The sequence below is a fragment of the Perognathus longimembris genome, chromosome 13 (assembly GCF_023159225.1).
Source record: "Perognathus longimembris pacificus isolate PPM17 chromosome 13, ASM2315922v1, whole genome shotgun sequence".
NCBI lineage: Eukaryota > Metazoa > Chordata > Mammalia > Rodentia > Heteromyidae > Perognathus > Perognathus longimembris.
This window is the reverse complement of record NC_063173.1, coordinates 29,031,984-29,057,309: the sequence shown is the minus strand read 5'-3', so window position 1 is coordinate 29,057,309 and position 25,326 is coordinate 29,031,984. Positions and strand designations below refer to the sequence as shown.

Below are 25,326 nucleotides of genomic sequence, written 5' to 3'. Positions count from 1 at the left end.
TTTACTCAATGTGTCTCTCATATTCTACAAGATAGGATTTTTTAAAAATATGACAAGTGAACTTTTTTTTTCCAGAATACAAAGTCAACGTGATTAATGAAGGTATCTGTTTCTGGGAAAGGAAACAATATGTTGGATAGATTTATTTATATAATTTTTTCAAAGAATGAGGAAACTTTTTACATGCTGATATGATAATATTTTTTAATGGAATGTATTACCCAAGAAACATTTTTAACAGAATAAACTGGATTGTAAGAACTCTCAGCTAATAAAAAGGATTTTGGGGGGGTAACTGGCAAGAGTGTTAAATTGGGCCTGTTTGGTGTTGAGGGACTGAAGTTGACATGAGAAGCTAGTATATAAAAGAAAGCTGTAGTTATGAGAGTTATGAGATGAGTAATGCTTTGATGTGATTTCTTGCTAGGGTTCTTTTAGCAAGAAACATGGCAAATACAACTTAGTAACTTACTGAGATAATTTTTAAGTACTGTCTGTAATTTCCTCTTTTAAAAATTAAGTGATATACCCTAAAGACAAATATGTTAACTTTTTCCTCAAATCTATATGAAGCGTTCTTCAAATTTGAGGAACTCTTTCTAAATGCTTATGCGTCTAACAAGATGGCAGGAAAACGGGAAGACCCTATTATAAAGCAATGTATGGCCATAGTTTAATTTAAGGCTATAAAAAGATTAATACCACAGTTAGGAAAATATCAATTACTGTAATTAATATTTATTAAAGTCGAAAAGCAATATTCCAGTGAACTGAAATGGAAGGCTAAGTGGTCTGGGTAGAAAAAGCACCTGCTGAATCAAAGAATAAGGTTATATATTTTTACCGAGGAACTGAAATTTTTAACAAAGTAAATTAAAGGGAATTATAAGGCCAGTTCTAAATGACCAAACTTACCTTGCTAATTTTATGCAAAAGATAGCACTAGACAAATGAGTTCTAATTTATTATTATGAAGGCTGTAATGGCAAGAGTTGTACCACAGAGCTTGAAATTACTCAGTTCAAACCGAAGATAGCCACATCTGCAAAATATATTTTTTAATGAGTCTGGTGGCTTTCTGTTTATGTAACTTGAGCCCATGGGAAAAGTATATGCCATTTATAATGACACATATTTCACAGGTTTGTTCTCTAGCTGCTAGAAGCCTCATCAATAATTCAAGAGCACCACACACAATGCATAATTGCTTCATTTCTTTCCATTTACAAAAAAATCATTCACATTTATGTCAGAATAGAGAATAAAAACTAACAAATATTCTTGTTGGGAGAATTGTAAAGGGGAAGTCTTAAAAGCTTTGTAATTCCACTAGGAAATACCTATTTGGTAATTTAAGGCAAATAATCAATACATTTAGCATACAGTGTGAGCAACAAACCATTTTCCTGTATGCTAAGTTTAAGGAAAACTTTAAAGGGAAATTTTATTGTAGGAAGTTTAAAACATGGAACTCAGATGAAAAAGATTTACAATTTATCCTGGATCAAATCCTAGTGACAGATTTAGCTCAAGAAGTTGTTAACTCCTGATTGGAAGCATTTTCAACATCAATACCCTATAAAAACGATTGATCACATTGACTTTTCTCAATGAGTGCAGATGGGGCTCAAATGAGATAATGTGTAAGCAAATGTCTTTTGAAAACCAGGTAAAAGAAAGGTATCTTCACATGTATCAAGTTATAATAATAAAAAGTATTAATAAAAATATTTTAAAATTATTAAGCATCTGATTTTAGAAAACTAGAAGCAATGATATGGTAAAATTTTTAATTTGTACTTGGTGATGAACTCAAGGTAGAGCGTTTGATAAACATATCCAAAAAGTACAAAAGGCATCTTCACATTGTGAATAGAGGAAATTCTTCTTAAATTTTTAACTTAAGGTAGTTTAATCATAATGGAGCAAAAGCCAAGTGTGAAGAAAACTGTGTGACACAAGCAAACTGAGCCTATTCCTTCAAATATTTTTCTAGACAAAACAGTTTTGCGTCTGGTAGAATTTTCAAGTACGTTCAATCAATGTAAAGAAATGTTTGTTGAATATTTAAAGATTCATGTTTGTTGGGTATTTTCATTTCATATTACTATTTGATAGCTTCTGCTCTTTTGGAAGACTATTTCCTAAGTCGTCCTTCTGACTCTGTGTCAGGAAGTTGGCTATAAAATTCCATGTTTTTACAAAGCATTCAGGAAAGAAAGAGGTGAGTTAAGAGCTACACATCTAATGAGTAGCAATTTGTAATATAAGTTTGAAGAATACAGGAATATTAAAAATTATATGCTAAAAGACAATGTAGTTTACAAGTAGAATGAACACAGTACAGTTTAAGCTGTGGGATTTGCTGGGCACTGGTGGCTCATACCTGTAAGCCTAGCTATTTAAGAGTCTGAGATTTGAAGGTCAGTTTGAAGCCACCCAGGCAGGAAAGTTCATGAGACTCTTATCTCCAAAAAAGTACTCAAAGACTGAAGTACAGCTGTGGCTCAAGTGGTAAAGCACTTTGAGCAAACAAAGATAAGGGACATTGCTCAGCCCCTGAGTTCAAGCCCCAAGTTGGTTACCAAAATAAATAAATAAGTGAATAAACAAATTATGTAAGTCTCATGAAATGTAAGCTCTTCAGGAATGTATATTATTTTCAAATAATGTCTTTGACACTTCCTAAATACTCTAGCAATTAGTTTTCTTATTCTTAAAATGAAGATAGCATTAGTGTCTACTTCAAAAAGATGGATGTGTGGATGATATAAAAAAGCTAAGAAAAGCACTTATGCAAATATCTAATATATAGAATGCCATCAGAAAGTGCTAGATACTGTATATCCATATGTGTCCATGTGTATCTAAAATGTGTCTCACAGAGTTCTTCATTAAAGATTTCATGTTCCAACAAAGAAAAAAAATCAACTTCAATTTGCTTTTTTTTTTTTTTTTTTTTGCCAGTCCTGGGCCTTGGACTCAGGGCCTGAGCACTGTCCCTGGCTTCTCTTTGCTCAAGGCTACCACTCTGCCACTTGAGTCATGGCGCCACTTCTGGCCATTTATGTATATGTGGTGCTGGGGAATCGAACGCAGGGCTTCAAGTATAAGAGGCAAGCGATCTTGCCACTAGGCCATATCCCCAGCCCCAACTTTAATTTGCTTTTAACGTTGATTAAGATGTCAAATCATTGCACTAATTTAGCTCTGTATTCATTTTCAATGCACATACTATTACACATACATATGTGGATCAATGATGATGTGGGTAGGTACACACTCAACATATCATTATATAAATGTACACATATATGGAACAAGAATTTTCCTAATAGGGAGAATATTAGGGCAAGGGATAACCTGGGAATCCAGATAATAGGAATGGTGTGATTGCTCAGTGAAGCAATAGGGATTTTCAGTAACTTTAAATAGTTTTGATTCGTGGCTAGTGCAAAGAAAAATATCATAAAATGTCATTTCAGCATAATGACAATAGAATATTCTTCAAGGTGATCTGAAACACTTGAGTATTATTGCACCCTTTAAAAGCACAGTAAGCCTTTTTTCTTTTTTTGTCAGTGCTGGGGCTTGGGAATCAGGGCCTGAGCATTGTCCCTGGCTTCTTTTTGCTCAAGGCTAGCACTCTACCACTTGAGCCACAGCACCCCTTCTGTCTTTTTCTATATATGTGGTGCTGAGGAATCAAACCCTGGGCTTCATGTATACGAGGCAAGCACTCTACCACTAGGCCATATTCCCAGCCCACAAGTAAGCCTTTTTAATTGAGTTAGGAGTGAATAAGAATCCTTGCTGAAACACATGAAGGTAGACAATATAAAAAAAAATACCCTTCATTGAATAGCCAATACTGGCAAATTTCCAAGAAAGAATGATCTTTGGTTTTGAGTTCTTATGTATTTATTGCGCATTAGATTTATCTCTTAAGTCATAAAAGCAGAATAAATTGTGCTCCTTAAGAGTCTAGAGGCCTGTTTAGTTATATTACCAATTTTTTCTATCCTTGAAATAACTATTAAATTTCTTTGTGTGTGTGTGTGTGTGTGTGTGTGTGTGTGTGCTTTTAAGAGTTATATGAATGTATATAATATCAAGCTATCATCTTAGGCAAATGTGAATGAATTTATTTTTCTGTATTTTTTCAATTTCTTCACTTTTTTTTCAACATCAAAGGATATCTTTTGGAAGGGAAACATCTCTTGTACAAATTTTTACAGCAAGACTAGCCATTTGTTTATTTGCATTCCTCCAAGACAAATGCTTTCCTCAGAGAGGAAGAGTAGAGAGGGTTTAACAACATTTGCAAGATCCTTTGAGAGGTGCTTTACCAAAGTGTAATTTACATCCTTTTTGAGCCTCAGAGAATATGGACAAAACACAAGTGAATTAAAATGTCTTTAATTGAATATTTCATTTTAATTTAAACACTAGATTGAAAGTCAAGGCACAAAATATAATTTAAATGCAATTGATTTTTTTGTGTGTGATTTTAGTGTCCTTTGGCAATTGGACAAGAAAATGATGGAAATATTCATGCAATAATTCCAACAAAGTTCTTCATACTAAGTTTAGGAAAACTAAATGGATGCACTTTTTTCCCTTATACAAAAACAAATCCAGCTAAATATTTTTCTTAAAAATAAATACAGAACCTTAACTAATTTTGAATTCTTACTTATTGCTCTCATACATTTCCAAATTCATTGAGGGATAAATACAATGTTTTTCACAGCATGAATTTTTGGCTTCTGCTAGTAAGTAATGGTTGATTCTAGAGTGTGGCACACAGATTTTAATCTTCGTTGTACTTAAAACTTCTTTGCATGTTTGCACTACAGCCCATATTTTATTGCCAGGGAAGGTTTGCAGTTTGAAACTGTGTGCTTTTCAATCACAGTAAATCAATAGGTGTCATAATAGCAGAAAAGACTGTGGTATTACTTGCTATCCTTGGACCTTCCATTAGAGCAAACCTCAGATGACAGGGCCATGTTCTGTTGCTATAGAAACAGGGCTCTAGTGCCTCTCTTGCTTGCTTTGTTCTATTGAGTTGACTTTTTCCACACAGGTATAAGTCAGAAGAATTTTTACGGTAACAGAAAACACATCATATAGAGTCAGTAACAATGTGCATGACCTTTCTATTGATCCATGATGATTTAATTCAAAAGCAGTACAAAGAAAATAATTCCTAATATTGTAAATCCCTGTGCTGACTCTCAATTGAATGATTTCCATCTTTTCTTTTGGGGCCCTAAAATAGTCACATATTAAGCTGTGGGGGAAAGAAAAAGGCCCTTCAATTATGAGAGTGTTAGTATCAAATTTCATGTAGTTTTAGCCAAATGTTGATATCTGCTGCAAAAGTATGTTGAAATATATTGAACTATTTAAAAAATAAATGTAATTAACAAGTGATGATTAAACAAGACTCTAGAGTCCCTGAGGGAGAATTATCTGCTGACTTCTATTAAGAGATATTTGAACAGATAATACATATGTGAAATTACATAAAGTTATAAATAGTTTGTATTCATAGATTAAATAGGCAATATAAAACATTGTTGGATATTGCCTGACCTCCAATTATTACCTAAGAAGTACTTTCAGGGAACTAGATCTCTTTTTCATGTAAGCACTTCTGATAAACAACGATATTCTGAATACTTTAAAGTCAAATATTCATAGGGAATACCTTATTACAATTGAGCCTTAACTATGCAATGAATCATGTGTTTTTAGGGAGACAAATCCTTTCAGCCAATTTTTATGTCTAAGTAATCTGCCACAGTAGGAAGCTTGAAGTGTTGTGTCTTATAATGGGGAGTAGGCTTTGAACTATGTTTATCATATCTACATGGGACTTTGATCTGTATAAGACACTTTTAAAAACTGTAACAAGGCTTCAAACAACTTTTCAGTATATAGTCCAAAGGATTCGAACAAGGTATAAAATGCACTTGGTAAACTCTCTAGCATAAAACAACTCCCTAAATTTTAGATTCCTTTCCAATAAAAGGCTTCTAGTTATTTCTCTAGAAATGGTTATTTTTCAAATAGCACCTGAAGGCAAGAAATTGGCCTGTCCTTATTCGAGCTTTATAACTGTAGTGAGCAAGATATAGATAACTTTCATTTCAATATAATTCTGTTACAAATGATCATTTAAAAATATTTCTATTTATAATACCTATCCCTAAAAATTCTTTAAGGATTTCTTTTTTTTTTTTTTTTTTTTTTGCCAGTCCTGGGCCTTGGACTCAGGGCCTGAGCACTGTCCCTGGCTTCTTTTTGCTCAAGGCTAGCACTCTGCCACTTGAGCTGCAGCGCCACTTCTGGCCATTTTCTGTATATGTGGTGCTGGGGAATCGAACCAAGGGCTTCATGTATAGGAGGCAAGCACTCTTGCCACTAGGCCATATCCCCAGCCTCTTTGAGGATTTCTTAACCCAGGTACTTCTCTAGAATGAATGAATGAATGAATAAACAACTGAAAGAAAGGAGTTGTATTTATGGTTCTCTCTCTCTATCTAAAACTGCATGTATATATAAACATATATGTATATATTTATATAAAATAATAAAAAAAGTTGTCTCGAGGACCTTCCAGAACAAATTAGTACATTAAATATTCCAAAAAATTACAAGTAAAGGGATTCACATTATTTGGTAGTAAAGGGCATAAATTCGAGAGCTTAGTAGCCAGAGTTTGAACTTCAAGCTCACCATTCATTCATTCACTAGCCCTGATTATAAACCTCCCAGTGGCATAAAGGAAAACTTAATAAAACGAAAAACAAGCAAGAACACAAACAAACCAAAAAACACTAATGGCTGGTTCCTACCAAATACTGAAATTTTTGATTCAGTTCAGTTTTGTGGGAGTCTCAAGAATTTGTATTACAAGTTTCCAGATGATACTAATACTGCTCCCCTTTGGATCTCTTTATAATCTATTATATTTCCAGCCACAAATCAAAAGTACAAGCCAGACATGTGTACATAAATGATATGCATTTCATTTGATCATTCAACAAAGATAGTACAAACACCTTGCACTGAAGGGTTTATGTAAACTACCTGTGAAATTTTAATCTTTATTCCACTAAGAATGGGCAGAGAGAGTTTAAGAGGATTTTTGAATCATAAAATTGGAAATAGACACCTAGCAAGCAGAAGGCCAAAGATCAGTAAATACATGTTCATGGATAGTTTCTTTTTGTTGTTTGTTTGTTTTTTGACGCATAGAATTTACCTCATTAATCATGTATGATATAAACATTTCTATCATAAAAAGAAACTTTTTTGTTGCTTAAAGAAATAAAATCTTTTCTAATTCAAGGCCTTAATGCCTAATAATCTAATAAAGGCTGATTCTCCACTGAGAAAGGCCAGCCTGATAAAATTTTAACATATCCATGGAGATTCAAAATCATGGTGTTTTTGTAGGACAAAAGGGAAGCAGACAGTTTAGCTACAAAATAATGTATACTAATTTTATAATAAAGAAAAAAAGGACAATAAACAACACTTGCAAATGCTTTCCCTGGTAAGGCCATTTACACAGAATTTTTTTCTCAATCCAATAATGTTATTATTACTTGTTTTCTACCCAGTACAGAATAGCAATTATTACCTGGAAATGTGCACGTGTACTAAACACAGACTTAAACAAATTAGGCTACAAAACAAAATTATTAGCATTGTATTATAACATAGAATTGCATTGTACTCACAAACTGACATGTTGAATTGAAACCCTTTTGCACAGCTACTTAAAATAATGTCTTTTTTTACTTTAAAAGCATTTTTAAAGATATTTAAACATCTTTAAAGATTAACTTTCTTCTGGCATATATGGCTGAATCTTCAAAGAAAGATCTATTATATAAACAAGCTCTCGTTTAAATGTGAAATTAACAAAACTTTTCACAGACAATTTGTGGACCAGTATAGGTTTGAGTACATAGCAAATTTTGGTTGTATTCAATGCACATATTCAACACATTCTTGTCTATGAATTAGCAAGCAAAATATTTTTAATTCATTCAGATGAGATGAGAGCACAGTTCCTTTGAATCCTAACCTTTGTTTTTCAGGATATGACTAAGCTGTATGGCAGAAAAACACTATTATTGAGTGGGTTTCTAGGAATATATCACAGATACAGTATTGTTTACTATGTTTTTTTAATAAAGTAATTCCTGGTCTTTGAAAAAGCCAAAAACTTGTTTTGAGTGATTCACCTCTTTTAACTATTAGCTGATTCAGAGTGAAAGCTCTGAAATGCTAGCTGATTAAGCTACTCATTGCAATCTAAAATTGGTTATGACTTAAACTAGGATTTAATTTAGGACCATCATGAAAGAGATTTGCAAGTCAAATACTAGTACATTCTCTCTTACTCGATCAGTTTTCTAGCACTGCTAGTTGACCTTCCTATAATATAGAGCTTTCATTTTTCTTACATTGCCCCATAAACCAGATTTGTTGAAAACCATTTCCAAAGCATGAGGTGTACAGACCAGGGAAGAGCATTGTTTCTATTCTTCATGCAAGGAGTAGGGATGGTGCCTTTGAAAAGATGTAAGTATACAAACATTGTACTTGACCTCCTTTGACTATTTATATATTTGCATATGTGTATAAAAAACAGAAATCATTGTATTTACTTAGCCCTTGGTGATATATATATATATATATATATATATATATATATATATCTTAAATGCTCATACCTCCTAGCTTCCTTTCAAGTTCCTACACCATTACTTATCACATCTCTTTAGCCCTTTGCCCCATTTAGCAGTCAGAATAGTCTCATAAAGAACAAGATAATAAGTAAAAGTACAACTTTACCCTAATGAAGAGAATCTTCTCTCCTACTCGGTATCTGCCTTGGGAGAGCCTCTCCACACAGAATTTGCTTGGGCATTTGCAAGGAGGATCTTCAGAAATCCGTTTCACCTGAAATAGAAGAGCAGTTGGAGGTCATTCCCCTTAAACATTATGTTTCCCAAGCCCCTGGACCAGTGACAAATTTAAACTTGTTGTATAACTATGGACTCGAGTGAGCAGAGGAAAATCACACTGCATCACAACATGGTGAAGGTCAGGTATGGAACAATTCTTCTGAAGCCAGGACTGCAGGAAGGCGTAAGACCGGTGATGACAGAGGTGACCATAAAGCCTGCCATGTGGGTCTCCGCTGTTACTATCAGAACAATAAGCTGTATTTGCCTTTTTGATTATTTAAAATGACTGCTTATACTGGTTTGATAAGAAAAGTGTATTGAAAGCAAAAATCAAGTGTTATAAAAATAGACTAGAAAATACGCTAACAAAGTTTTTCTTCGTGGTGTTATTTAAATATGTTCATTTAAAATCATTTTCAAAATAAATTACTTCATCTTATCTAAGGCCTAAGATTTTCTTCAAATAAATGATATCTATTTCATTGAGAGTAATCCAGCAAGTCACCCCCTTTAAGCGATTGGTACTTTTTCAACCCTTTTTCTTTAGTGATTACTAATAATGCTACTGCAAATTTGAGAACATAAAATTTTCTTTGAGATATAGATTTCTTTTTCTATGAATATATCGACAGTAGTGTGTTTCTGATAAATTCATCCTTAACTATCAATTTTTATATCTCAAATCCCTATTTCACATTTCTTAAGAGTACATAATCTGAATGGTATATTTGCAAAGCTTACAATATTTTTTACCATTAGAAGATCACATAAGGTAAGACACATGTTTAAATTGTCCTTGATCAGGAATCTACCACTTTGTGTCTCATTACAATCCTCCCTCCAATCAAGCAACCAAACAAACTAAAACATTAGTCTATATTTTCAAGATAATTTTCATTGAGGAACTAGAAATATTAAAATGACAGGGAGTCTGTATTTAAGAAATTAACTAGGCGGAATATGTTTACATTTTGAATAAATTGATCTGTATTTTTCTCAACCAAGTTTCCCCCTACCCACCCCCCCACCACGGGGATGTTGGAGACTGATGATAAGTTGTGGGGGTTTTTTAATTGTCACTCACTGTGGTATGGAATATCTACCCATTATGAATGATAATATAGCAGTTCCACAAGTAGAGTTGCTACATAACTTCCTCAAAATAGAGTTACTATGTAATATACCACTACTGTTTATATATTCATAGAGAAGGAAATATGTATCTCAAAGAAAATTCTATGTTCTCATATGTGCTGTAGCATTACTATCAATTACCAAGATATTAATTATAAATTACCATTGTAGATGAAGGAATAACAAAATTGTGGTTTACATACAATTTCAATATTGTTCTTCTGGAGAAAGTCTTTTCTGTCATTTCAACAATATAAATACCTGTGTGTGATTGTGTGATATGTTAAAGAGTAAACAGCCAGACACTCACAGAGACAGGATCTTAGGTATATGAGGAATCTAAACAAGGGTGGTATCACAGAATCAGAGTAGAATTGTTGTTACTAAAGACTGGAGGTTAGAGAGTTGGGAAAAACAAGGAGATGTAGGCCAAAGACTATCTAATAAGAGTTAAGTAAATGGAACATACTCAAGATTGAGTGTACATCTTAATGCCGATAGTTAATGATGCCATACATTCCTAAAAGCTAGCAGTGTTGGTATTAGGTTTTCTCACTAGGAAAATGATGAATATGTGAGGTAAGACATTTGGCAATTTATTACATTTAATCATTCCATTATAACAACCCTTCATTGCATCATGTTATGCATAATAGGTATTCATAGAGTTAGGCATAGAGTTCACACTATTTTGCCCCTAACTCCTTTCACAAACAGTAACTTGGCACTGCTGTGATTTTTCTGCAGAGAAATGACAGGCTCAGATCTGAAGGGAAGGATTTCCATTGTGCAGCATATGATACAAAACACAGAATTGGCTGGTGTCACATGAAATAAAGTACAAGAAACATTTTCTAATGACCTTTTCTAATGTCTTCACGTTAAGATGGATTTGATTTTAATAGTGAAGAGATTTTTTTGTAGTTGTGTGAGAGATGGAGGAAGAAATGGAAAGGACAAGGCCAGACTGTGGGCAGTGGAAATATATTGTTAAGCAAACAATGAACGATGACATCTGTGCTTCTTATATTACCTTGGGATAAGACTGTCTGGCAGGTGTTCTGTTCTTGGCTAGGAAGCTAGCCAGTTTTACTGTTGAAATGAGATTTCAAGAGGGGCCTGATTACTCAGAAGTATACTATCTCCCTTCTCCAGACCGAGGAAGTGGAGGCAAAGAGGAAGAAGGAAAGAATGGTTTCTTACAATTGCATTCAACCTTTTGTGTGGGGCTAGCTCAGCACAGGGGAATGCAAAGAGAACTAAACCTGACCCCAACCAGTTTGTCTGAGTAGAATCTCACTATCAGGATATCTGAAGAATAAATTAATTTGAATGACCTTCACTGTGCTTCTTTCATGATATCTTGATTAAGGAATGTGGGCTGCACTAGCCACATAAAATGTCACCTATTTTCCCCACTATCCCACTAAGTATCAAAGAAAACAATGTGACGGAAGCATTGAAGGTTTCAGAACTGGAGTTCTTGCAGTCCATTCACTGGAATTTGATCGTCTTAACCCAGGACTGTCTTTGTTTTTCCTCTCTCTCTCTCTCTTTTTGCCTTTTCTTCTTTATTTCTTTTTCCTCCAATCCCTTCCTTTACTCCCCTACTTCCTTATCCTTCCTTTCATTTTGCCATTGAAGATAATAACTTCGTGAAAGTAAAAATAGCCTATATGAACTAAGTACTGACCATTGAAAGGATTTTTTATACCTTTGTTCTAAAACAAACCTCAGCTGTACTTGCTGCACCTGTAGCAATACAGTTGTCATAGAAACAGTTTCCTTTTTATATTGCACATATGAAATTATCATTGAAATCATTAGGGAGATGCAAATTACTTTTCTCTGTGTTCCAGCATTACTGAAATAAAACACTTCAGTGAAGACTGTCATATAAACAGAATGCAAACTGTTCTGTGTACCTATCCATAGCCTAGAATGCAGGTGACCTTAAGTAATTGGTGTGGTGGAGTAAATTTGGAAAATTCGAGGTTTGCCATGATCTTACCATATACTCAGTGGAGCCTGTGGTGCACCCAAGCGCATTTCTGACTTCTACATGGAAACAATAACAAATTTCATTTCCGAAACTGATGGAACCAGAGAAATCTTTTCCTCTCAGAGCATCTAGTAGAGGGTAAATTATTGTTGAAATGTCACTTTAAAAATGCTAAAGACTTACAGGATAGAGTATTTTAATGGGCAGTAGTACTGAAATACCCTACATTTCATAAAAACCTGACTGTTACATTCTCAGACTCCAATAAACTTTCAAGAGGGATTACAGCCCTTTGGATACCCTCCATTGTTCTCAGGTGAAAGAAAAGAACTTGGAATAGTGGGAATTGCTGCAGAATAGCTGCCTTGCAGTTTATAGGTCTCTCTGTCTTGCTGTTCTTTTGTCTACCCCAGAATGGTAGTAAAACTTTCTCTAATTACTTTTAGAATTGTTATGCCACCTCGTGGTCTTCTTCTGTCTTCTCGTTGTCATGAGAGACAGCTAGCTATGATAGATTGCTGAAGAAGGGTGATTTGGAGGGACTTCACCCTTGTTCACATAAGTGGCTTCCAGTGGCAACATCTCCTTTCTTTGTAAAGCTACAACAGAACTGAAAAGCACATGCATTCCTAGGCCACATGAGCAAACCAGATATACACAAGCCAGAGAGGATATTTTTAAACTTCCATTACCTACATGGATAATATATCCAACAAATGTGGAGCTAGAAAGACACAGATTAATAAGTGTAGACCTCATCTCTGAAAATTAGAACATTGATACAAATAGTACCAGAAATTAAATGTACCAGCAGATAAATGCCTCAGCATGCACATATGTAAGAAGGCATGGAATGATTTGGCACTTTTATTTGGAACACAGATGCTGTGTTGGAAATGAACTATACAACTTGGGGGAAGGAGAGTTGGGATGGACAAAAACTGGAAGAAAATGAGGGAGAGGGTGACATTGTTCAAAATGAAATGTACTCAGTACCTGACTTATGCAACCGTAACCCCTCTGTACCTCACCTTTACAAAAAGAGAGGAAAGAAACAACAAGAAGAACTTTATATGGACTAACACATCCCTATCATTAGAAGATGAAAAAATATTTAAAATTAGACAAAAAACAGGAGTAAGAGCCATGATAAGGAAGTAGCAATGAAACCAGTCTAGAGACTGAATAGCTGGGAAACACGCGTTGCACCAGAACAAGGGGATTTATGTGAAATGTCAGTGAGTCTGGGCCGTAAACTTGGATTTTTATGGGAAAACTCTGATACAGTTTTAATTAATTCAGATTGTGTATCATTGAGTCTTTCTGATCAGAAGAATGGTTATAGAGAAGCATTTCTAGACTAAATTGGTCAACAGTATAAATCCCAGGAAGAAATCTAATCATTTGGTGACTGAAAAATGCATTAGATTAAGTGATCATTTGATTAGGATTTAAGAGGTGATTTTAGCCATATAACTGTCTATGATCTTGAACCTTGATTATATATCTATCTATATATCTATCTATATATATATGACACTGACTAATATAACTAGATATCATAGTTCAAAGGAAATGAATAAGAATTGGTTTAGTGCCCCAGAAAACTCTATTTATCATAAGAAAATAAAATATTTTAAAAAGCAAGATGTGTCACTGAACATTGAAAACATCTTAAAATACTTTAAATGTCTTTCCTCTTTATTATTCCTTGAATGGGCTAAACAGTTTTACCCAAAAGAAATTAAATACAAATTATATTGGCTAAGCTACTTTGATGCATAATGTTTACCTCAGCTGCCCTCAAGAGAAATGAGAGCCCTTAATTGCTCAGATAAATTATTTTGTTTCTGCTCATGTCAATTTGCCTGTCAAAGGTTTCAGGAAGAACAATTCAAACCACAGGGAAATCTCCCTTCCAACATCTTACAGTGTCCTTCAGCAATTTTCCCCCAGTCCTTTTCAGTTCAGATCTCAGATAAAGAAATCACCAGCTAAATCACCAGTCCTTCACAGTCTTGCTTTCTCTGTATAGCTGCCATCATGCCTGGTGATCATTTCTAAGGATTTGCTTATAAATGCATGATACTTCATTGTAAGGTCTGTGGTGTTACCATTTTCATATAATTCATGAGTGATTATATCTCTGCCTAAGCAACCTCTTAGTCTCTCATAATTTCTTTCTTCATCATTCTTTTTAAGTTTGCCCTATAATACTTGTTTATGGGGACATATGCATCCATTCAAATATACTAGTGATAATAACCAAAAAATACTGAACAGAAAGCAAATCTACCTTGAGAATTTTAATCATCCTATTTGCTGTTTTACTTAGAAACTACTTCCTCTCATTATGATAATAATCAAGAAACTCAAAAACTCTGACCCAAGGACTTGGCTCAGTAGAGAGACCTCAGAATGTCAGATAAAACTTTATTGGAATCTAAATTACTTTTCTTCTCTCATCAGTCTTTGCAAATTTTATGTTTCCCTTCTTCACTAAGAACTCTGCCTTTCAGATCTCAGGTCTTGAGAAAACAAAAGGCAGGCTCTCCAATAGCAAGTATTCAGTAAAGTACATTTAGCATTCATCATGGGTTCATTTTCTCTTCTTTACTAGCCTCAAGATTTTCTTCCTTGGACTCTAAACTGCAAAAAGAATCATTATGAAATCATAGCAATGAGGCTTAAAATAATTCCAAATACTGTTTTTTTAGGTATTGACTTATTTTCCTTCAATTCTAGATTCTACATAATAGCATTAAGTGCACTTTACCTTAAATGGCAGGCTCAGTTTTGAATTTCCAAATGAGTTGTAAAGTCTACGAACATTTTCACAACATGTTGAGATAAATTGCAAGGAAACTGAAATCTAGTAAGGTCAGATAGCTGTGGGATTGTAGAGAATGAGGGCTGCAGTTGAAGACACTAACAACTATTGACAAATCTGCTCAGCTGTACTTACAGCATCATCCAGCAAGTTTCCTGTGCTCTTTTTTCCAGAAGTCTTTGATGATGGAGAAGGAGAAGGAGAAGGGGTAGAAAGTGTTTCTTCTTGTTCAATTTCTTTTTCCAGTTTTATCAGACCAGGAGGTTCCACACCATATCTTAAAAAAATAACAGATCATTTTGCATGAATCAGTTATGATGAAATAACACATTCCTCTTTCTCTTCCTTTCCTCTTTCCTTTTATTTTCTTTCTTTTTGTTGTTCCTACTGAGATTTGAACCCAGGACCCTATGCTTGATATGCAGGTATTCTACCACTTGGGCTATGCTCCCTTAAACTACTCCCTTTTAAAAAGCAGTAGTGTTTTCTGGTATTGAAATGGTAAGTTCTTCTATCAGCATCATTTAAGCAGAAAACCATAGGCGTTTTCTGCATATGTGTAAGACATGCTAAGATACTAAAAATAACTTAAAAATACTCCGTGAACATGTTAATGAGTCAATAATATGGATAACCAGGGGAAATTCAGTCGTTAGCTTTTATGTTTACCAGCTTTAACAATATCAATACTGTAATTATACTCCCATTTTGACACACATAGGAAAAGATGTAAGTCACATTTCAAGGTTAATTTCAATTGTAAATAGTGATACTGCAAATAACATCTAAAATATTTTAAGAGTAGAAATGTAATGTTAATTTTATGTTTTCTAAGGGCCTAGAACAATGTTCTATGTAATAGAGGAGCAGGTTAAACTTTTAGGAACAATACCATATATTTATTATATACTTATGGATTGTTGCAGAAAAAAATAGGGTCAGAAAGAGCACAAGAATGATTTAGGATAACAATATGTAAGAATTTGTGATTTGTGGGGCTGGGGATATGGCCTAGTGGCAAGAGTGCTGGCCTCGTATACATGAAGCCCTGGGTTCAATTCCCCAGCACTACATATACAGAAAATAGCAGAGGTGGCGCTGTGGTTCAAGTGGCAGAGTGCTAGCCTTGAGCAAAGGAAGCCAGGGACACTGCTCAGGCTCTGAGTCCAGGCCCCAGGACTGGCAAAAAAAAAAAAAAATAATAATAATAATAATAAATAAACATAAAAAGAAATATTAAAAAAATAATTTGTGATTTGTGAATTTAAATGCAATACAAAATGGGGTGGTAGGGAAGGAGGAAGAGAGGGAAGAAAGGGGAGGAGAAAATGGAGAGGAAGTAAGGAAGAGAGTGGAAAGAAGGGAGAGTGAGAGGGAGGGAGGGAAGGCAGAAGGACCAGGAAAAGAAGAGGCAGTGAACGAGGGAGGGGAAGAGACCAAGGGACAAAGGCATTTTTGCCCTATTAGCTTCTATAATCATATTTTCTATAAGCAAAACTCTTAAGGTTAGTTTCCTTGATACAAGTCAACTATATCTAGGTCAGCAAGGGTAGGGTTACATAAAGTTCAGGAGTTGTGAGGATTTTTTTTTATCACCTAGTTAGTTATACACATGTACAGATGATATACAGAGGTGCTCCAGCTGCATAAGTCAGGGAATGAGTACATATCTTTTTGAACAGTGTCACTTCTTCCCTTCATTTCTCTCAGTTTTTCCCTCCTTTTCCCCCTACAAGTTGTATAGTTCATTTTTGCCATAGTGTCTAGTGAGTACCACACCTGTGTTTGTTAAGTTTTAGTCCCACCAATTCTGTACCCCTCTTAGCCCTCCCCCAAACAGATAAACTTACAAATAAGAAAAAAGGTACAGAAAACAAAAAGAGCATCAAAGTAAAGAAAGTAAAAACCTTCTATATCCATTTCTTGGAGTTTATTTCAATAAATATTATTTTATATGATCAGATGCACATACATAATTCTTGTGCCAGGTGAGCCTCTACCTTTGGTCTTACTGTGTGAATGCCTAGAGACTGGTATAATTTATCATAGCCCAGTTTACTTTTTGTCTTTTACCATCCAGTGTGTTTACTATAGATGTATAGGCACATTCTAGTTACCACAGATGAGGGAAACCATGCAACCTATGTTTCTTTGGGTCTGGCTTACTTCCTATGCCCCTTTACTCACACATTCATTTTACCAGACACGAATGCAAATCTAGAGGAGAGATACCAGCTGGGACCAGATAAATATCCAAGTTCAGGGTTTCTGAGAGATGATATCAGCTTTCCTTGACATTTTTACTCAAGTGATTGACTATTAGAAATGAGAGGAGAAAGTCCCTCACAGATAAAAAAGTAGATTATAAATAATATAATCTTTAGGCACGGAAAGAATATGTAGGTAGTATATCTAAAGCCTCGAATTCTACTTTAAAACATCACTGAAGCTTAAGTTATTATTCTGTTCTAATGGCTTGTAATTCTAACTGATACCATTGGACATTTGCTCAGAACAAATTTCTAGGGTTAAGCAATTTATCTATTCTTGATGTAGAGTTATGGGCTCAGTTTAATTCCTGATTTCTACTCTTCAGTGAGACAAAAGGATGTAAATGTCCTTAGCCTCTGACTGAGGTTACAGTTTTGAGGAGGGCTCTGCACACTGAGAGCCCTCTATCAGAGGCTCCAACCTGGAAACCCCACCATGATTCGTCTTGCTGATGGTTAGGTAATTAATTAGTCTAACTCTCTAATTGGGTTGAAGTTATTACCTATGTCTGCAACTTAGATCTTTTTTACTTATAAAGGCAATACTTGTTATTTCACCTGCCAGTCATTTATTTCGTGCTCTATTTATTTCAGAACTCAGATGGAAAGAAGAGATGCCAAATGTGTCAGGTGTCCTTTGAGAGGTAGGAAACGTATCTTAGAATTCAGTACATAACTGCTTAAGTGGGCACAACTCAACTGAAAAATGACTGCTCTGAGCAAAGCCTCTGTCTACAGAGTAATGTTTACTCCATAATGAATCATAATTAGCTATGAAGACCTAGCCACCTTTTACACATGCTAACCAACTAATGAGATATTACTGGAAACATGGTAAATCATTAAGTTTAGAAACCATTCTATCTGAGCCACAATATCTCCAGTATCTGGCATTGTATGCCCAATGGGTACATGACAGCTACCTACCACTGTGAAAAATTCCTTTTTCTTATACATTTGTGCTGTCAGGTTCAAAATATGAATTCAGTTTCCTGGTCTTAGATCCCTAAATGTATCATTTACACTGAACCTATCAACATTACGTGTACAAATGTACTCCATAAAAGGAAGTTCTTGCAAAAGACTTTCAACACTGCCCCAAGTTAAAATACATATTTAAAAATTGCTTGCATAATCATTGATCTTCATGAAGTATACACAGCATCTCAAAAGCATGTATAAATAAAAATTAAACTATATGGACATTGGTTTATGGCTCTTCTCTGTAGTAGATTTGAACTATCATAACTCACTGCTTACATGGATCAAATAACTTACACTCTATCACTTTATTTTGTATCAGAGAAGTAGAGATGAAAATGGCTTGCCCTTTATGTCTGTTAATAGAACACAAATTGTACAAGAAATGTACCCACTGCCTAACGTATGAAACTATAACCCCTCTGTATATCACTTTGACAAAGAGGAAAGACAAAGAATTTTAGCAAAAACAACAACAATGAATATCTTCCAAATGTCTGCTACTATGGGGCATCTTGGAAAACATTATTTCTCAGCTTCAATTTTTGTGTCATGGATACTATTAGGTGAAATTTATACTTAATACATGCCCCGTACAGTTTCTGACACACGGCAAGACTTCTGAAATTTCTGTGGATCTAGTAGCTAATAATTAATGTCCTAGTTTCCTGCACAAGAAGAAAATTACAACATTGAATATCTGGTGTCAAAGTCCTCAGGTTCTTTTCTTCAAAAATATATTAAATAAGATATAATGTTCACAGAGTCAAAATTAAGGTATGGTTAAGATGGAGAATAGTATTAGTACTCTAGCTGCATTCTACAAAAGAATTTACTAGAGTAAGAGAATTTTCCTAGACTGTGGAATAATAGAAATATCTAAGAATCAGAATGTAACAGGCCAAGTGATAAACTCAGATTTTCTGGTAATTGGCTGGGTGAATTTCAGCAGGTAGCCCCTTTTAATCTCTCTAGACTTTTGTGGAGTCTTAGTTTCACTGAGACATCAAATTCGTTCATGTTAATGCTCTTAAGAGAATAATGTAAACTTTATAGTAAGGCTAGAGGTACTCAATACACTAGAAATAACAGCAAACGAAAAATCAATCATAAGTGAAAGCATCCATTGTATTTGAGAACACACATTAGGTCAGTGGGAAAATATAATTTCATTTTCAGTTGTAGTGGATCCATGCCACCTTTCAGGAGCAGGTTGCATACATTTGACTTTCAAAAAAAAAAAACAAAGTGGAATGAAAATAAATATACTCTTATAGTAACAACAGGCTCCACTCCATGTCCAATATAAATAAAGTAGACGAATTTTGAAGAAAATTGGTTGACAAAATCACACATGGAAAATTTTACCCTTGGAGATTTCTCTTTATCTGGGAAAGCTGAAAATTAGTTATGCCACTGAACATAGAAAATCAACACTAAGTCCAAAATCTCTGCTTATATTGGCTTTTGAATACTACTAGCTGCCTACTGTAGAATCAGACAGTCCTGAAATGCACACTTAAATACAATTCACTGACTTCCTGTCTGTCTGGAGTTGTCAACAAGTTGTATATCAAGAGATTCCCCTGGGGCTGGGGGCTTACACCTGCAAGCCAAATTCATCCTCAAATACGTCTTTTTCTGTTCTCAAAAAAAGGGGTTGCTTTACTTCAGTTCCCATAATTAACATTATAGTACTTCACATTTCAACTGTGCATGCAAGAATCTTACAAATGAATATGGTTTACCTTTTTTCCCCTAGCTATAAGATTTTAGTGGCAGAGGAAGCTAGTTGTTCTCACACTCAATAAGAGTCAAACTAAAGATACTAATAAGGTTGAAGCCACTGAGAGTAAAATACTCATACTTGTAGACCTCAGTGACATAAAAAAAAGGGTAAATACTCAGAAGGCAAATCTTTGTTGTTGTTTTTTCATTAGACAAAAGCAGAGTGCCACAAAAAGGGTCTTATGACTGATGGCTTCACGAAGAGAATCTAAGAATGGATTTCTTACTTTTCTAGCACATGCAGCAAGTTTTGCAACTGATCAAGATCAAATAATTGTGAACTGTCCCTCCCCCCCCACCCCCCAAAAGAAAAATCTGAATACCAAACTGGAAAAATTTCTCAAGCACTTTCATAGAATATGGCTTTCAAACAAGACATCTGGAGCCTATTTTACTAGGACTAGAGGGACAAATTTTATAGGCAAATGGAAGAAACTCCTTCTTTTAATGTGGGTTATCCTTTATAGATTTCAGCAAGATAAAAATTGCCCCATTTTCTATTTTAAAGGAATTTAAAGGCAGGTATATATATTCCAATCATGTGAAAGTATATTCTGTTCTTAACAGTCAGTTCATGTGCTATGAATAAAAATTAATAAAGTTTATAATCTTGATATGCAAATATTTCCTTTTAAACAGAAAATTTCTTTTTAGTTGTCATACTTTTGTTTTTTTTCCAAATCAAGGAAGTACTCAAAAATAAAGTAAAAACTCCTATTGCAATGTTCATTATTATTTTAGAAGCTGTTTGATGTTATGCTCTCAATTTCCAAGTCGATAAAGATGTTGAATTCATTGTATCTTTTTCCTTCATTCTAGCAATTAACATCAAAGCACTGTCATTATCAACACATTTGAGGTTGTCCGGAATTACTTTTGCTGAGTGTTTGATTTTTCATAAGACAACACATATTTCACATCCAGAAACAGATGTCTTTTTGAAATAAGTGCAGAGAAATTTCACTCTTGGGCAATGATAGCTCTATTTAGTTAAAAACAAAAGGAAGTTTTACCCATGAGAACAAATGAAGTGGTCTCATTCCTCCATTTCAGAACACAGCACAGCCCACACAGCTCTCAAAGGAGCTTCATGCTAAATGTTCCCAGGCAGAAGAATGTGGCAGAGAATCAGAAACACTTTGAAAACCATTTCCAGAGGATGTTGTTACTTTTAAGTAGATATTTATGAAACTTGCAGAAGTAAATGTTTAGAGACGAATATCAGAACACATCTTCTCTTGGTGATGAAAAACATAAAACTCACAAGATTGTATTGAGAACTTTGTGAGTGCCAGAATTTATCTGCTCTGGGTACAAATTAACAATATGGTTTTGAGTAGTCTCTCAAAATGCACTGCCACTTTTGGTGCAATTCCCTGAATAAGTGAAGATAAGGAGGAAACAAAAATTCAAATATCTCCATATAAATATATGGATGTAGATATATCAAAGGCAAACTTAGAAGTCAGTTAACCTAATTAAACACAACTAAACTTCTATCACAACAGATATCTTGAAATAAAGACAGAGAAATTTAAATGGGTGTTTATGATTGAATAATTTACATAACTGGCATTCAATTATTTCTCTTTACCCTGCACATCGTAAGGAAACTAACATTGCAATATGTTAGCATATTTTTCCCACTAAAAATAAATAGTACTAATACCACTCAAGTAGGTAATAAAGATAAAAAGTGAAACTTTCAAATTATCTTAGTTTTTACTTATCTCCACCATGATATCAGTAGTTTTTTGAAATATAATATATGTAATAATCACTGGCTTTATCTGCTTGCAAGATCATAAAGTGTGGTCAGATATAAAGACAACCCAGAATAATCACTAATTTAGAATATTTAAAGTAAAGGGACACTTAAATTGGTGCTAGCTATTAAGGTTCAGTAACCATGATGTTAATTTGTCTTATATCCTATGGAAAGGTAATGCATAGAAAATCGAGTTGGCAGAAAGATGGCTGAGTCCTAAAGCATTTATCATTCAATATCCTTTAATAGTGTGGTTATACTGATATGGAGTGTGCGCGTGTGTGTGTGTGTATGTGACATTTTAGAAACACATTGTATATGTGTATGAGAATAGCAAAATAAAACCTACCCCAAACTCTTTAAAAGGACAAGGAAAGAGACAGAATGATTAAAAAATAGTAACAAAATGAGCTGAATTTGATCAAAGTATGTTACATGCTTGTCATAAATATTAAATAAAACACACTTTTGCAATTAATTTATCAAATATTTTTTTAAAAACAAAGCTTTCCCCCAGCAGAACAGCCATGTATTAAAATATTTTAAATGCATTTAGTTTTACCATGTTTTCTTAATAGGATATTTAATCCATTCACATTACTTTTAAAAGTATGTCAGTGGCAGTAACACATTCAATAAGATATTTACTTTATGCCAATTTCTCCCTAGTTATGTCTAACAAGTCCCTTGGGATTTCTTTGACTCTGGTTGTCTGTCCTATAGCCAGGAGCCCTGAGACTAATAGGAAAGGTCAGAGCATAGCAGAGTCTTAGCAATACAAGCTTTGTTTCATTCCCTCATGAAATTCAGGTATACTGCAGAACCAAAAGAAATGCAGTCTTAAACAGCTAGAGGCCACAAACTTGAGTTTTACCCTGCTAGTAGACAACAGATTGAACCTAGGACAAAGAATTCTGTGTATAACTTCATGTAATTTCCAAGAAAAGTGATGACAGAAAACGGGAAAATCCTCAGATGTCTCAGAACCATTTAATTTTTATCCCATGTTGGGTCAGGCTGGATAACATTTAATCTGAATTAAAATATCACAGAAATTTTTCTTATCCAATTACTATGGTAGAACTAAAATTCAGACTGGATGCACTATTCATTAAAATTATAAAGACTGTGGTGATTTAAACAATTCAGTATTACTTCTGACTGCAACTCAACTTCATTTTCCAATGGGTCAAAATTGTTTAATAGCCACACTTTGATTCCCTGATATGTACACTCTCTGACACCTTATTTATTTCTTTATTTTTGCCAGTCCTGGGGACTGAACTCAGGGCCTGAGCATTGTCCCTGGCTTCTTTTTGCTCAAGGCTAGCACTCTACCACTTGAGCCACAGCACAACTTCTGGCTTTTTCTATGTATGTGGTGTTGAGGAATCAAACCCAGGGCTTCACGTATGCAAGGCAAGCACTCTACTACGAGGCCATATTCCCAGCCCATTTTATATTTTTGTATGCTTAATTTCCTATATAATTTTTGGTTTCTGAACTCACTATATTTGTTCATCTAATCTTAACTTAAGGAAATATACCCCAATCTGGGAACCGGTGGTTTATACCATATATCACAATCCTAACTAATCGTAATACATTTGAGGATCATGTTTTTGAAGCCAGATTGGATATAACAGTCTCCTATCTTCAATTAAGCAGCAAAAAGGCAAAGCAGAGGTATGGCTTAAATGATAGAGCATTAGCCTTGAGTGGAAAAAGCTAAGAGACAGTGTCCAGGCCCTGAGTTAAGTGCCAGTACTCACACACACACACACACACACACACACACACACACACACACAAATGTACTTAGATTTTGATTATAAAATATGTAATTATTCCTGATTTTTAAGACCTCTTCTAACTTTTATATCTTCATTTTTCATTGCTTGAATTCCATAGAACTTAGAAACAACCTGATTGTTTGCAAAATAATAAATGTGAAATCATGACACTAAACCAAGTTGATTTAATTAATAGGTTCCTTTTCTCTGCTTATTTAGCTGTTAATGCTTTACTCCCCTAGAACAGAACAAGATTCCAATGATGTATCTATGTAAGAATAAAACTTTGTGTCTTTCTCTAATACAAAGAAAGGCCAGGAGTTTGGCCTAGTGGTAGAGTGCTTGCCTGGCATGCATGAAGCCCAGGGTTTGATTCCTCAGTACCACATACACAGAAAAAGCCCGAAGTGGCACTGTGGCTAAAGTAGTAGAGTTGGACTGGCAAAAAACAAAAGAAATATAATACAAAGAGAGTTCAGACCCAGAGAAAAATTGGTGGCATGATTTTCCTCATTTGTGGTAGATAGCTAGTGCCTATAAATAGACTACATGGAGAGCACGTGTAGTATATTTCTTTAAAAAGACTATGTCAATAGCGAGAATCTGGAACCAACCCAGATGCCCCTCAGTAGACGAATGGATCAGGAAAATGTGGTACATATACACAATGGAATTTTATGCCTCTATCAGAAAGAATGACATTGCCCCATTTGTAAGGAAATGGAAGGACTTGGAAAAAATTATACTAAGTGAAGTAAGCCAGACCCAAAGAAACATGGACTCTATGGTCTCCCTTATTGGGAATAATTAGCACAGGTTTTGCCAAGTCACAGCAGAGGATCACAAGAGCCCAATAGCTATACCCTTATGATCACATAAGATGATGCTAAGTGAAATGAACTCCTTTTTATGGAAATGATTGCTATATAACAGTTGTAACTACTTTCAACATCCCATATGTATCTGTAGTTTCTACTATTGATGATGTTCATGTATCACCTTCTTGTGATTGTATCTACACTATCTCTGTAATCTTATCTGAGTGAATGGGAAACAGTGTGTACTGGTATTAGAATTAGGAAATTCAAAGGGAATACCAAAATTGAGAGACAAAGGGTAAAATAAGAGAAACAACAACAAAAACAATACTTGCAAAACTGTTTGGTGTAGGTGAACTGAACACCGCAGGGGGGGAAAGGGGGAGGGGAGAGGGGGCTATGAGGGACAAGGTAACAAACAGTACAAGAAAAGTATCCAATGCCTAACGTATGAAACTGTAACCTCTCTGTACATCAGTTTTATAATAAAAACTTTAAAAAATAAAATAAAAAATAAAAAGACTATGTCAAACTCAACAAATAAGGGACAGGATATGGGTACACACAAGAGAGGAGAGTGGGGCCAAGAAGAGAAAGTTAGAAAATGAAGTGGGGAGAGGAAAAGAATGCAGGCAAGAATTCATTTTATATACCAATGAATTGAGAAATATAAGGGAAAGGGGTGGGTTGAAGGGTTATGAAGATGCTAAAGCATTGACACAGACAAACCATGTTGTGCAAGATAAGCCAACACCAGAGAGACAAATGGTGTGTGGTCTCCCTGATATGTGGGCATTAGATTTAAAATGCAGTGAGATATGGCAAAGTTAACATGGTTCAAGACACCAATACACAGTGAGACCAAAAGAGGACAGTCTTGAGAGAAAAGCACCAAGTAGTAAAACCCAAGAACTTCATATTTACATAAAGTAATATACAGACTGAA

General features: G+C 34.6%; 1 protein-coding gene across 2 annotated transcripts in view; it reads right to left on the bottom strand.

The window, feature by feature from the left end:
- Gas2 (growth arrest specific 2) overlaps positions 1-25,326 on the bottom strand; it is a 113,182-nt gene that overhangs the window by 39,905 nt on the left and 47,951 nt on the right. For both annotated transcript variants that reach the window (XM_048359960.1, XM_048359961.1), the window contains exons 5-6: positions 15,098-15,239; positions 8,881-8,988 (exon numbers count right to left, since the gene is read on the bottom strand). In XM_048359960.1, coding sequence (XP_048215917.1) covers positions 8,881-8,988; positions 15,098-15,239 — 250 coding nt within the window. The remainder of the gene's footprint in view (positions 1-8,880; positions 8,989-15,097; positions 15,240-25,326) is intronic.